Raw genomic sequence first — 13,724 nt, forward strand, 5'->3', positions numbered from 1 at the left:
ATAAATTCTACCTCGACACAAACATGTTCCTCGGTTTCTGTCAGAGAACTAAACTAACCAAACAACAAGTGAACATCCCTGTAAATCACAGCGGGGGTTTTAATGGTGAAAGCGAGGCAAGATGTGATTTCCATCAAATGCAAATGTTATGTGTTTAATTGTGAGGAACTTTGCAAATGCAAATGAAACGCCCAGGACCCAGCAGCTCCATGCCCACTCCTTCAGCGGAGCTTTATCCATAATAACCCAGATTTCATTGTCCTCCACAGACAGAGCAATGAGATGAACTGTAGCAGTGGCAACAAGAGTCCCTGTTTGAGAAGCTGGTAGTGTGGAGGCTTTGGCCTGGCCTAATCCATGCCTTCTAGTCTCAGGAAAGCTTGTGCTACGACACACTTTGCATCACATGGCTAATTAAATTTTTGTTGATATAATTAATAGATTGATAGAGGAGCCAGAAATATGGGAATTAGAGATCAGAGAGCATTCATGACTTAATGGCCTGCAAAAGGTCGCATGAAGGCCACTCGTTCAGAACGGTGCAGGTGGAAAACGATGGTTCAAGATGAAAATGGGTCAGAGAAACCACAAAGTGTGATGCTTGCAAAGAAAACGGATTATTCTGATAGGACACCTGCTGAGAAGGGTTTCAAACTCATCCAGTCTCAGTTTTTCTCATCTTTCTTTTGCTTTTCCCGGGATGATTTGTATTTAATGATGTGGAAATCACGGGAGAGATTATGAGCAGCAGACCCTTTCAGAGTAACAAGTAAACACACGACAGGCCTATTTTACAGCAGGCACTTTGACTTGAAACAATAAGGAATAGCTTGTTAGCAGTTTTAAAATCAGCCAGCATCCACGCAGCAGATTTGGAATGCAACCCTCTTCTCCTGTTCTGAGTAAACGCTGGGTAAAGGTGTGACATTCAGAGCGTTTAAGTCAGACTCGGGGATCACTCAGTTAGGCTGCTGCTGCCAGCCGGACCGCTCCATGCAAACGTCTCAGACTTCTGTCTAGCGCAGGTAAGATACTGACTCACACTGAAAGCTACTTTACAGAAGCCCCTGGCAAAACCTCAGCTATCCTTTGAATTGCGCACAAATGCAGAAGTTCAAGGTTTGTGAGTAAAATGAAAAACTGGGCATCTTTTAAAAATCTGACGATTAGAAGGCACGATTATTTAGACGTATCCTGAGAGTGTTGATAAAAGTTCATGTACATGTGCTCCTTATAGAGACATCTCCCATATCTTCCATTTTCTGTGATGTTCCGGTCCTATTTTTGGCGGCTGGGTGGAACATTAGGAACACTAGGACCCAGCGGAGGAAGCAGCTCTGGTCCTGCTTCTCACCGCCTCCTGCTCCATCTCTGCGGTCACTGAGTGTGAGTGGAGGGGGGAAAGCAGAGAGGGAGCTGGTGTCTTTGCAAGCATTTACATCAGCATCCTTTCAGAAGATTCCCTGCCGCTGCAGCTGTAGTCATCCAGGGGGGGAAGGATGCACGGGCTGATCCAGGGATGGGAGCAGAGGCTGGCTCTTCTAATTATGGGAAGTGCCTCAGCGCCGTTTACAAGGTACAGTGATTGATTCCTAGAGTGAAGCTCAAAAATAAGAGCAAAAAGCAGGTTTTTATCCTCAGAGAGCTAAGCAGCCGACAGATGCATCAGGAAATATTCCGATTCAAGTGCACAGTGCTCCCTTTCTAATCTGTTCCATTCCTTGTGTCTGATTCTCTGTGAATTAGCTCTCTTCATTTTCTCTGCTGCTGCTGCTGATGTGCAGCTGAGTGCAACAGATACTTCAGCTGTGCTTTTATATTTAAGGAATGTGGCCTTTCTCAATAAGGGCTTTCGTTCAATTATGACAAACACATGAATGAGTAAACCAGGCCGGAGGGTTCAGATGAACTGGGAGCAGCTCCGTGTGAGCCACACACACACACACACACACACACACACACACACACACACACACACACACACACACACACACACACGCGCACACACACACACACACACACACACAGATGATGGGAGACGTTGTGATTTATACCCAGGTTTGTGCTGTTATTGCTTTGAATGGGACACATAGCATCCCAGGCTTTTGTTGCATCTCTGACAGAATTAAAAGTATCCGTAGAGCAGCAGACAACAAGCATGCTCCAAGTGTGTTTTGACTGATACACCCTCGGGTTTATCATTCAAACCCAAAAACCACTCAAACTAAGTCATATTCAGCAATAACCACAAGTAAGTCCACCCGCAGGCAGGGGCGCAGATAGGATTTTCAAACTAGGGGGGACAAAGTTCCAATGTACCCTCTCCCAAACACATGCACGCACGCACGCACACACGCACACACACATACACAAACTATTGCAAGCGCCTTAACTAGAGCTCAGTCAGTTTGTGTAATTTCCTCCAATGGTTTACGTAAAAACTAACTTTTATATATGTGTTTGAAGCCGTTACGCAGTGGAACGCTGGCTACAAAGCTCTGCCTGATCAACACTATAAATGATAAATGATCCGCACTTGTATAGCACCTCTCAGAGTAAGGACTCCAAAGTGCTTTACACTACAGTGTATCATTTATCCATTCACACACACATTCACACACTGATGGTGATAAGCTACAATGTAGCCACAGCTGCCCTGGGGCGCACTGACAGACGTGCCCCACTATTTAAATCAGTCATTATTCTCCCAATCAATTACTAACCAAAACCTCATGCTTTATGCAAAACATTAAATGATTTTCAGCATACCAATCTTTACAGAAAACATAAAAGCCCTAAAAAACTGCACATAAAATACATTTAAAAAACGAAATTCACTTATCACTTAGAGCAGTGGTTCCCATCAGCCTGACCAACAGATGTTCCTTCGTATTTTATGTTATTTAGAAATTTTCATTACATTTAGAAAGTTTTTATTTATATATAAATATATAAATCTCTTTTGAAAATTTATATTTTACTTTTTTTATGATTATGTGACACACTTGACGTCCATACAGAACGCATCGGCATCTGCCTCTTTTTACGGCTTTTTTTTACATTGTCGCTACGTCTGTCACGTTTGCGGTGTTTTACCATCATTTCTACATCCATCACGTCCCAGAGAAGGTTAAACCAACATCAAACCCAACGTTTGGAGCTTGTAAACTCCACACACCTCTCGTGCAGCACCAGCTGTCTGATGCTGCAGCAGCGTCAATCTTCCCGGCTGGATGAGTGAATTTCTTCATCAGAGTCAATATTCTGCTTCATAATCAGAGTCAGTCATTACCAGACAAAGTGATCAGTCAACAAAGTCCAGACCTGCAGGCAATTATACGTTTTATCTAATATTTGCGCTCCTCATGCTGCACGCATCTCCTCCTCTCCCCGACTGGGAGCCTCTCGTTTTCAAACTCAAATCTTCCTAACTATGCTCAGCCTGAAGGTTACACATCTCCACTATCTTCTGGTGTAAAGTAGTAACTTTATGAGGGATCATATTTGTAGATGAGACTTGTTAAAGTCAGCAATGAGGCTTCAGCACTTATAATGAGGAAGTCCCAACAATGACAACAATGTACTGAAACTAGAACCAACATGCATAAACGGACAGATCGGTCCCGCCTACTTACACTGTTGGTCTTTTTTAAATACGCCTTTTTCGCTTCATCCTGCATCCTAACAGCAACCACTTTGGCGCATTCAATGTAATTGGAAAAAGGAGCTTCAAGCGCTTAACCTCCGATTTTGTTTTCTTTCTGGCCTTAGTGCGGGGGACGGATCGGGGTGGATCTGAATCTGGGGGGTACAGCCCCCCCCCCCCCCCCCCCCCCCGTCCCCCACCCTATCTGCGCGCCTGCCTGCAGGTATGAGCTATGTATGTGTGAGTGCTCTTTTGTTGTAAGGGACTGCAGGTTTGGTACAAACTATGAAAGAGCTGCAGTGGAAGAAGGAGTTTCAGTGTTAGGATTAGTTCTGGTAATTTCATTTACTACTGGACTACGCTGAATTCATCAATGTTTTTCCAGAATATTCAAAACGGGAAAGAAATCCAGAAGTTTTCGCAAATTTTTAGGTTTTCAGATAAATTGAGTCAAAATTCTGGAACAAGTATTATTTGACATGTAGGGATTTAGTTAAAGGTACAGTTTGAGAATTTTTTACAACACTTTTATTATTATTTTTTTACAAATTTTGTCAAAAAAACTAAATATTTTAATCGACACACAATCCTAGAGAACCCTCATCGTCATCCAGCACTGGTGCCTCTTCTCAGAGATTGGTTCATAACCCATCAATCAAGCTGCTCCTCTGAAGCAGTGTGTGTGTGTGTGTGTGTGTGTGTGTGTGTGTGTGTGTGTGTGCTGCACATTTGCTATGAGCAGACAGAATGGACGAAGTGTGTTTCGTGATCTGGACGTTTTGTTGGTGGCATTAGCTTTTGTGATTTTCTCGTCTCTCGTCTCGTCTCGTCTTCCTCCGCTTATCCGGGTCCGGGTCGAGGGGGCAGCATCCCAACTAGGGAGCTCCAGGCCGTCCTCTCCCCGGCCTTGTCCACCAGCTCCTCCGGCAGGACCCCAAGGCGTTCCCGGACCAGATTGGAGATGTAACCTCTCCAACGTGTCCTGGGTCGACCCGGGGGCCTTCTGCCGGCAGGACATGCCCGAAACACCTCCCCGGGGAGGCGTCCAGGAGGCATCCTGACCAGATGCCCAAACCACCTCAACTGGCTCCTTTCGATCCGGAGGAGCAGCGGTTCTACTCCGAGTCCCTCCCGAATGTCCGAGCTCCTCACCCTATCTCTAAGGCTGAGCCCGGCCACCCTACGGAGGAAACTCATTTCGGCCGCTTGTATCCGCGATCTCGTTCTTTCGGTCATTACCCAAAGCTCATGACCATAGGTGAGGATTGGGACGTAGATCGACCGGTAAATCGAGAGCCTGGCTTTCTGGCTCAGCTCCCTCTTCCCCACGACAGATCGGCTCAGCGTCCGCATCACTGCAGACGCCGAACCAATCCGCCTGTCGATCTCCCGATCCCTCCTACCCTCACTCGTGAACAAGACCCCGAGATACTTAAACTCCTCCACTTGAGGTAGGACCTCTCCCCCGACCCGGAGGTGGCAAGCCACCCTTTTCCGGTCGAGAACCATGGTCTCAGATTTGGAGGTGCTGATCCTCATCCCAGCCGCTTCACATTCGGCCGCGAACCTACCCAGCAAGAGCTGAAGGTCAGAGCTGGATGAAGCTAGGAGGACCACATCATCCGCAAAAAGCAGAGACGAGATTCTCCTGCCACCAAACTCGACACACTCCACACCACGGCTGCGTCTAGAAATTCTGTCCATAAAAGTGATGAACAGAACCGGTGACAAAGGGCAGCCCTGGCGGAGTCCAACCCTCACTGGGAATAGGTCCGACTTACTACCGGCTATGCGGACCAAACTCACGCTCCTCTGGTAAAGGGACTGAATGGCCCTTAACAGAAAGCCACCCACCCATACTCCTGGAGCGTCCCCCACAGGGTGCCCCTGGGGACACGGTCATAAGCCTTCTCCAAATCCACAAAGCACAGGTGGATTGGTTGGGCAAACTCCCATGCCCCCTCCATCACCCTTGCAAGGGTATAGAGCTGGTCCACAGTTCCACGGCCAGGACGAAAACCACATTGCTCCTCCTCAATCTGAGATTCAACTATCGATCGGACCCTCCTCTCCAGTACCTTGGAGTAGACCTTTCCAGGGAGGCTGAGGAGTGTGATCCCCCTATAGTTGGAACACACCCTCAGGTCACCCTTCTTAAAGATGGGGACCACCACCCCGGTCTGCCACTCCCTAGGAACTGCCCCCGATGACCACGCAATGTTGTAGAGACGTGTCAACCATGACAGCCCTACAACATCCATAGCCTTGAGATACCCAGGACGAACCTCATCCGCCCCCAGGGCTCCGCCGCTGTGTAGTTGTTTGACTACCTCAGCAACTTCTGCCCCCGAGATCGGACAGTCCATCCCCAGGCCTCCCAGCTCTGGTTCCTCCTCGGAATGCGCATTGGTGGGATTGAGGAGCTCCTCAAAGTATTCCTTCCACCGTCCGACTATAGCCTCAGTTGACGTCAGCAGCTCCCCATCCCCACTGTTTACAGTGGGGATGGGGAGCTTTTTGTGATTTTGAGGTTAAGATTAAAGCAAGAAAGCTACAAACTGCCTAGTTTTTCACCATGAAAATACCACATGCTGTATGTGTTAGCATACAAAATGAGAAGGTTCGGAGTTGATTCTGGAAGTTTTGACCAGTTGCAAGCTGGTGTTGTACTACTCTAGGGGGGAGCCTGAAGAAAGGGGTGGGGCCTATGAGTTTGTTATAAACTTTTAAATGCAGTTTGCTTGAACAGCTTTTCAATAAAGTGAAGAATGGTTTGGAGTTGCTTTATTATCCAGAATAACAAAAAACAAATGTGGATGTTCTGAAAATTAATCCAAACGATTAGTCTAAACGTTTGAAGAAAATCCCCGGATTTAATGCTCCACTTGTCCTCCTTTATTCTAGGGTGTTTGGGGCCGACAGCAGATGAGAAGGTTCTCCTAACCAGCAGGAATCAGAACACTAGAACCTCCTGACCACCAAACCATCAGGACCACAAGGCAACATCTGGCCCTAATTTTCGATCCACTGTTTTCTGGCTGCACTTCCTGGTTTTGAAGGATGGGTGATGGGCCTGTGACTGATCCTGCCCGCCTGCCTCACCCCACCCTTCAATGGAGTCTGTGTGGAATTCCTCCCACTCACCTGCACAGCCCACTTCCAACGTGTCTGCCTCCTCTCTGTACGAGGGCTGGGCCCTGTCTCAGTCGCTAGCCCTGCTGGCAATGCTGCTCATGGACCTGCTGGCTGTGGTGGGTAATGTGGCTGTCATGGCTGTCATTGCGAAGGCCCCACAGCTCCACAAGTTTGCCTTCGTCTTCCACCTGTGCGTGGTGGACCTTCTGGCTGCCCTGGTGCTGATGCCACTCGGCATGCTCTCGAGCCGAGCGTTCTTTGGGGAGGCTTTGTGCCGGAGCTACCTCTTTCTCAGTGTGTGCCTCGTCAGCGCTGCCATTCTCTCCATCTCTGTCATCAATGTGGAGCGTTATTACTACGTCATCCATCCCATGCGCTACGAAGTGAAGATGACCGTCGGTCTAGTGGCCTCAGTCTTAGTGGGGATCTGGGTCAAGGCTCTGGCCATGTCTGCTCTGCCGCTGCTGGCGTGGTTCCTGCAAAGTGGAAGAACTCCTCTTCTGGAAAGTAGCGGGGTTGGTGGAGGAGGTGGAGGGGCCATCCCACCTCCCCCTGCTCAGAATCACAGGCGCTGCTCCTTACACTGGACTGGGGGAGGGACCAACCGCTTAGCCTTCATGGTCCTCTTCACCCTGGTGTATTTCCTGTGTCCGCTGTTGGTCATTCTGGTTGTGTACTGCAACATGTTCAAAGTGGCTCGTGTTGCTGCCATGCACCACGGACCACTTCCTACTTGGATGGAAACGCCTCGCCGCCAACGGTCAGAGTCACTCAGCAGCAGATCCATAATGGTTACCAGCTCTGGGACGGGCACTGGAACTGACAGAGCGACTCCCCAGCGCCCCTTTGGAGGAGGAAAGGCTGCAGCAGTGCTGGCAGCAGTCGGTGGCCAGTTCCTTTGTTGCTGGCTGCCCTATTTTACATTCCACCTGTATTCCGCCCTGGCTGCCAGCCCGCCTGCTGCCCTGGCCTCCTTAGAGGAGGTGGTCACCTGGATTGGCTACTTCTGCTTCACCTCTAACCCTTTCTTCTACGGCTGTCTGAACAGGCAGATCCGCGAGGAGCTGGGCAAGCATCTGCCTTGCTTGTTCCGCAGAGCAGGGGTTGAAGTGGAGGACAGGCTGCCGAGCCGCGAAGGATCCATAGAGGAGAATTTCCTTCAGTTTCTTCAGGGCACGGGCTGTAATTTGGATCCTCAAAACTCTCACAGCACTTCCAGTCCGAAGGGTGAAGCCTGCTGCCCCGTGGCCCAGTGCCAGCCAGCTGAGACAGCCCAGCCCATTCCCATCGATTTCCGCATCCCTGGACAAATAGCAGAGGAAACTTCAGAATTTATTGAGATTGAACAGGCAAAAAACAACCACATCTTTACAGAGAATTAGATCTGTGTTGTCTTTAAGGTCTAAAACAACCTTAAAAACATTTCAGGAAACTGTTTTCCACTTCCGGTAAAAGTGTCTACTATATATTGTCAATTCTAGCATCTTAATTTCTGATTCACGGTGAAACAGTCATGCCGTTGGGATGCACTTTAAACCGCTACATGTGAAAAGGGAGAAAACACACCAGTGTGTTCAAAAACACAACTCTGCTTCACGCAGACAGTAAACAATCCTCTAATTTGCCATCAAGCTTTGAAATTGGTTTCATTCTCTGTATTTTTGTATTATTTTGCTTGTGGATCAATCCTCTTTAATAATCACCACTAAACACTCTTCCTAATGCCTCACACTTTAAAGTTAATCCTTAAAAGAAGACAAATGGCTTTACAAATTCTCATGAATAGTTTTAAAGATAAAAGCAATAAAATGCACAATTTTCTGGGAGTTGATACGTTCTTTGGCCTCCATCAGCTGACTGATCAAGCCAGATCATAATAAACCATCAGGAGGTGTCCATTTTGGAGCCTAAACTATTTATTTAACTCATTTATATTTATCAGCTTTCCAAAGAATGCATTTGAGATCTGATGTTTGTCATAGGTCGTAACTCAGCTTCAGGGTCGTTAAACATTTCAATCCTAAAAGCTGTTTTCTCCGGAGACGCTGCATCGCATTCCTTACATTGCTCAGTGAGATTCAGTGTTCATTTTTTAGTAAAACTGTAAGTTTGAGTTGTGTCTGCCAGTGCGTGCATCTTATTTTCTATTAGTGAGTAAGCATTTGTTATCAAGCAGTTTTTTTTTATTTTTGACAAGGGTGCAGTATTTTCCTTCCTTTTGATTTGACTTTCTTTTACTTCTCGCTGACTACCGTTCTGATCAGGGTTTTTACAGTACCTCAGTGCAGGAAAAGATCATGTTTTGCAGTCACGCGTGTTCTGTCAGGCATCGTTTCTGCACATTATGTTAAAATTGTAAGGAAACAGCAGAGACGACCTGCTGGTTGAGGTTTTAATATGAACGGGGGTGCAAGCTTCGGCTGGGGTTTTACATCTAAATGTGTCGTCAGAACTGGACGACACAAATCATTGTTTTTGGAAACAGGGTTTTTTGGATATTTTCTCAGACGGTGTTTTTGTGACAGTGCCAGTCCAACGTCAACAGCTCCCCGAGGTTCTTCTCATTGCGACAAAATATCACAAAATGTGAAAGACGTTCATGAGTTTAAATATATTCAATTAAGATTTGGGGGCTGTGATTATTGTTTTGTATGAAACAGGATGACTTCCATCCATCCATCCATTGTCTGAACCCGCTTTGTCCACGTAGGGTCGCGGGGGGGCTGGCGCCTATCTCCAGCGGTCAGTGGACAATCAGGCAGGGTACACCCTGGACAGAGAGCCTGTCCATCGCAGGGCAACACACACACACACACACACACACACACACACACACACACACACACACACACACACACACGCACGCACGCACGCACACACACCTAAGGACAATTTAGACAGACCAATCAACCTAACAGTCATGTTTTTGGACTGTGGGAGGAAGCCGGAGTACCCGGAGAGAACCAGGATGACTTCCATTGTAGATAATTGATATTAATGTGTTTGGAGGAGAAAAAAAGAGGACATGGTCCAACTTGAGTGAGATGCTGTTGTAATAAAGAGTTTCTATGTTTGTAAAACATTTTGAGTGCACTCTCATAATTTTACCGCAAGGATCTGATGCCTTGCAGCAGGAAGGCTGCTGGTTTGAGTCTCATCTGGGAAATTTTGTGTGGAGTTTGTAAGTATGAGTTACTTTATCTCCCTCCAACGATAAAACCCTCCATAATGTTAGGTTTAACTTGTACGTTGACCTTTGTGTGTGTGTGTGTGTGTGTGTGTGTGTGTGTGTGTGTGTGTGTGTGTGTGTGTGTGCTACTCTACATTGCTGGGTTCCTCATAACCCTTAAATAAACAAAAAAGAACCCATTTTAATCCTCTGAGACCTGAAATCTGAGGATATTAGCTTAAAACTGAATTAAGTGATGCTGATTCATTGTCTAAAATAAAAAAACAATCTAAAAATTAAAAAAATTAGAATTTCAATCAAGTGTCTACAATAAAAATAGGTCCATGTTGAAGGAAATGAAAGAAAACTGCAAAAAGCTGATGTTCTCGTGTGAGTGCATGGGGTTGGAGGCTAAAAGGATAGTTCAGATGTTTTCATGTGGGGTTTTGTGACAAGAGCATGGACGTAATTTTCGCTTTAGAAGTGGGGGGGACATGTGTGTGTGTGTGTGTGTGTGTGGGGGGGGGGGGGGGGGTCTTTACAGTATGTTCTAATGGGAAACAGGCTTCAACACAAATGGTTGTTTTCTGCTTGGTCCTAGAGCTCAACCAGTGCCAATTTAATATAAAGTATTGGTAAAAAGTGCAGGGGTGAAGACTTGACTTTGGAGAAAGTGGGGGGGACATGTCCCTCCTGTCCCCCCCCAAAATTACGTCCATGGACAAGAGTGTGGAAAATTGATATGGGAGCTCTTTGAACAACATCAGTTTGGAGAAACAGAGTTTTATACTGACAGGATTGACAAGCAAATGGCTAGTGCGGTCAAAGCCAAAGTGGACTGCCGCCATTTTAAAACCGCTACAGTTTCAAAAACGCTACAGACGTTATTTTAGAAGCTGTTCTGTCACCGCTATCAGGGACAACAATGGCAGAGGAGTTAAGTGCCCATCCTGTAACTGGAGGGTTGCAGGTTTGCATTATATCTGTTGCAGTCGTTGTGTCCTTGGGCAAGGCGCTTCACCCGCTGTGGCTTTTGGTGGTGGTCAGAGGGACCAGTGGTGCCTGTGTACAGCAGTCTCGCTTTTGTCAGTGCAGTCCAGGGCAGCTGTGGCTACACTGTAGCTTATCATCACCAGCATGTGGATGTACGTGTGAAACAGTGATTGTTTAAAATGCACTTTGGGGTTTTTTAGAACTCTAGAAGGCACTGTATACAGATTCTGGCCATTTACCGTTAATCGTGCATTACGTTCTAGTGGAAATATGAAATATCTGTCAAAAGTACCTCAGGCTGCTCTGAAAGCTCTACCTGCTGCTGTTTGCACTTGCAAATTACCCTAATCCCCCACGTTAACGACCGTGTAAAAAATAACACATAAGATGATGTAAAAGTTTATAAAAATGTTATTTGCAATACATTTAAAGTTGTTTTGAGGGCCGTTGTCTCAGTCTGAGTAGCCGTTAGCTTGTCTGTCTAGTCAGAATAATTCTTTATTTATCCAAACTGAGGCCATTCAAACAGTTAGACTTAAAGTCCCTTCAGTCATCACAACATACTGGTGAAATTCCATCTCCGCATTTGATCCATCCCCGTAGAGAGCTGCAGCAGAGAGCTGCAGCAGTGGCTGCGCTCGGGAACTATTTGTTCGTTTGCCATTTTTCACAACAGCTCAGATTTTAATCATCAGAAGCAGAAACCTACAAGAACCGTTTTTACGTTATTCTTCTGTAGATGTTTACGTTATTGTTGCTAATGTTTTAGATTCCTGTAGATATTCCAGTGCGCAGGATGGCATGGTTAAAACACTTTGACCTTAGGGTAACATTTACACTTCAAAGGACAAAGAGGTGGCTGGACCTTCATCAGAAAACAAATAATTTATTTTCATACATTTTTTAAATTTATATATGGAGGAAAAAATGAAAGATGCCCAAGTGTAATCAATTCCATCCTGCCACTTTGTCATTTAGGAGATGCTGGTGCGTGACAGCCCTCGCACCTCAGTGATGGACCTCAGTCAAAACCCCCCCAGCTTCAGCAGGCTCTGCCATCCCCATGGCAATCACTACCCAGTGACATTTCTGTGAGCTCAGCTGTACAGTGGGTGGGAGGTGGAGCTTGCACCAGTGGGAAACCTGCAAGACACACTTTTATACGACTTCTTAAAATTAAATTTGAAAGACTACCAGATTATTTTATGATGTTTTTGATCTTTGTTTTTGAGCTTACATAATGGTAAATGATCATGTTTAGATTAGGAATGCATATTTTAATACTGACAAAACTTTTCTAAATGATCAAAATTTACTAATAATTTTTATGAGAGATAAACATTGCACAGATGACATTGCAAACAGCCTGAAATCAGATGGAGGTGCAGCACTGCTTATATAAGAATTAATATCCACCCTTACCTATCCACAGCAAATCAGCCGAGCAGCCTTTATCTAAAGGTTTGTAGAGTTTACATAAAAAAATTAAACGTAGTTCTTTTTACAAATTGTTCTAAATCTAATCTGCTGGGTTTATTATTGTCCAAAGGTTTGGGTGAGCAATGTGGACTTGAGTCTCAAAAACGCTGATTCTGCTAAAACATTCTGTATATTCTTGATTTCAGATTGAAGGGAAAATTCCTTGTTTGCTGTTCAAATGACCTAATCCCTTTGTTCTTTATGAAGAGTGCGATTTGGTACTGTAAATCAGATATTATGAATATAATTGAATTAAATAAAAACAATGATCAAAATCAACGGGACTTCAGAGAGAAAATAAGATTTCATTTAATCAGAATTAGGCCTACGTCATCAAATTATCAAAAACGTGACACAGTTTTCAGCCACAGATAAAATAATCTGTCAGTAATAAAACATGCATTACATAAATATGTAAAAGTCTCAAAGTAAGATCTCTCTCTTATAACGATTTTTGTGAGCAGAGACTCAATGATTACCATCACTTCAAGAATTTAATTGATGACTTATTATACATAATTTTTAATGAAGCTTGATTTACGTTAATTTGCGTATAACTTTGAAATAAAAATAGTTTGATTTTAGGGCGAATTTTTAGTAAGCAAATGTACTTAGACATTAACAGCTGTGTGCTTTAAAAAAAGAAAAACAATAGTAGACGAAACTTTCCACTTGATGTGGCATATTTTCAGATTGTATTAAAAAAACAAGAACTAACTGTTCGGTTTGATTTCCTCGTTGGGTGTTTAGTGTAAAAGCATTCATATGGGAACCTTTATCGCACACCAGAGGGGCTTTGAGTACATCTGTAGCAGAGATAAAAGCCCTTATCAGCACGCGCCCGTGAGTGTGTTTTAGGTCCAGTAGTCGACCTTTGAACCCGACTGAAACAGCGGGCGGCTCCTTTAAAATTTCAGCTTCAGCTCTCTGTGGAGGAAACGGACCAATTTCCGTCAATAAAGCAAAATTCCCCACGAAGCCGTAACAGGTGACAGTCGCAGTTTTAGGTACCTTTTTTGTTTTTCTGTATAAAAAAGTAAAGGGCTATTCTGTTGGTCGTGAGAACAGCTGAGGTGATTAACGGCTAACTGCTAACTCGCCTCAACAACTAGCAGTCATGTTAGCTTCATGAAACAAGTGTTTTAGTGAACCTGTCCTGAACAAACGAGCCTTTTAAGTCCAGCTTAAACTTGCCTTATTCAGAAAATTTGCGTAAACGCTTATTAAATGTGTAGTATTTATACACGTTATGACAGCTATTTGTGTGAGGACATCTTCCAACTATTGTGCTGTTTTCGTCTC

General features: G+C 45.0%; 2 protein-coding genes across 5 annotated transcripts in view; both read left to right on the forward strand.

Annotated features, from left to right (window-relative positions):
- The first annotated feature begins 1,436 nt into the window (after positions 1–1,436).
- LOC107385751 (AMP deaminase 2) overlaps positions 1,437–13,724 on the forward strand; it is a 43,373-nt gene continuing 31,085 nt past the window's right edge. The window contains exon 1 of one of the 4 annotated variants that reach the window (XM_054749032.2): positions 1,437–1,576. The gene's annotated coding sequence lies outside the window, so the exon portion shown is untranslated. Of the gene's footprint in view, positions 1,577–13,166; positions 13,430–13,472; positions 13,496–13,724 lie in introns of those variants that run through there. The other 3 variants (XM_015959846.3, XM_015959847.3, XM_054749037.2) reach the window with 3 other exon arrangements.
- LOC107385753 (G-protein coupled receptor 61) lies at positions 1,441–9,965 on the forward strand. The gene is made up of 2 exons (XM_015959852.3): positions 1,441–1,576; positions 6,551–9,965. Exon 2 carries the CDS (start codon positions 6,760–6,762, stop codon positions 8,161–8,163), a length of 1,404 nt encoding a protein of 467 aa, XP_015815338.1. The 5' UTR covers positions 1,441–1,576; positions 6,551–6,759; the 3' UTR covers positions 8,164–9,965.

Source organism: Nothobranchius furzeri, chromosome 3, assembly GCF_043380555.1.
Source record: "Nothobranchius furzeri strain GRZ-AD chromosome 3, NfurGRZ-RIMD1, whole genome shotgun sequence".
Classification (NCBI taxonomy): domain Eukaryota; kingdom Metazoa; phylum Chordata; class Actinopteri; order Cyprinodontiformes; family Nothobranchiidae; genus Nothobranchius; species Nothobranchius furzeri.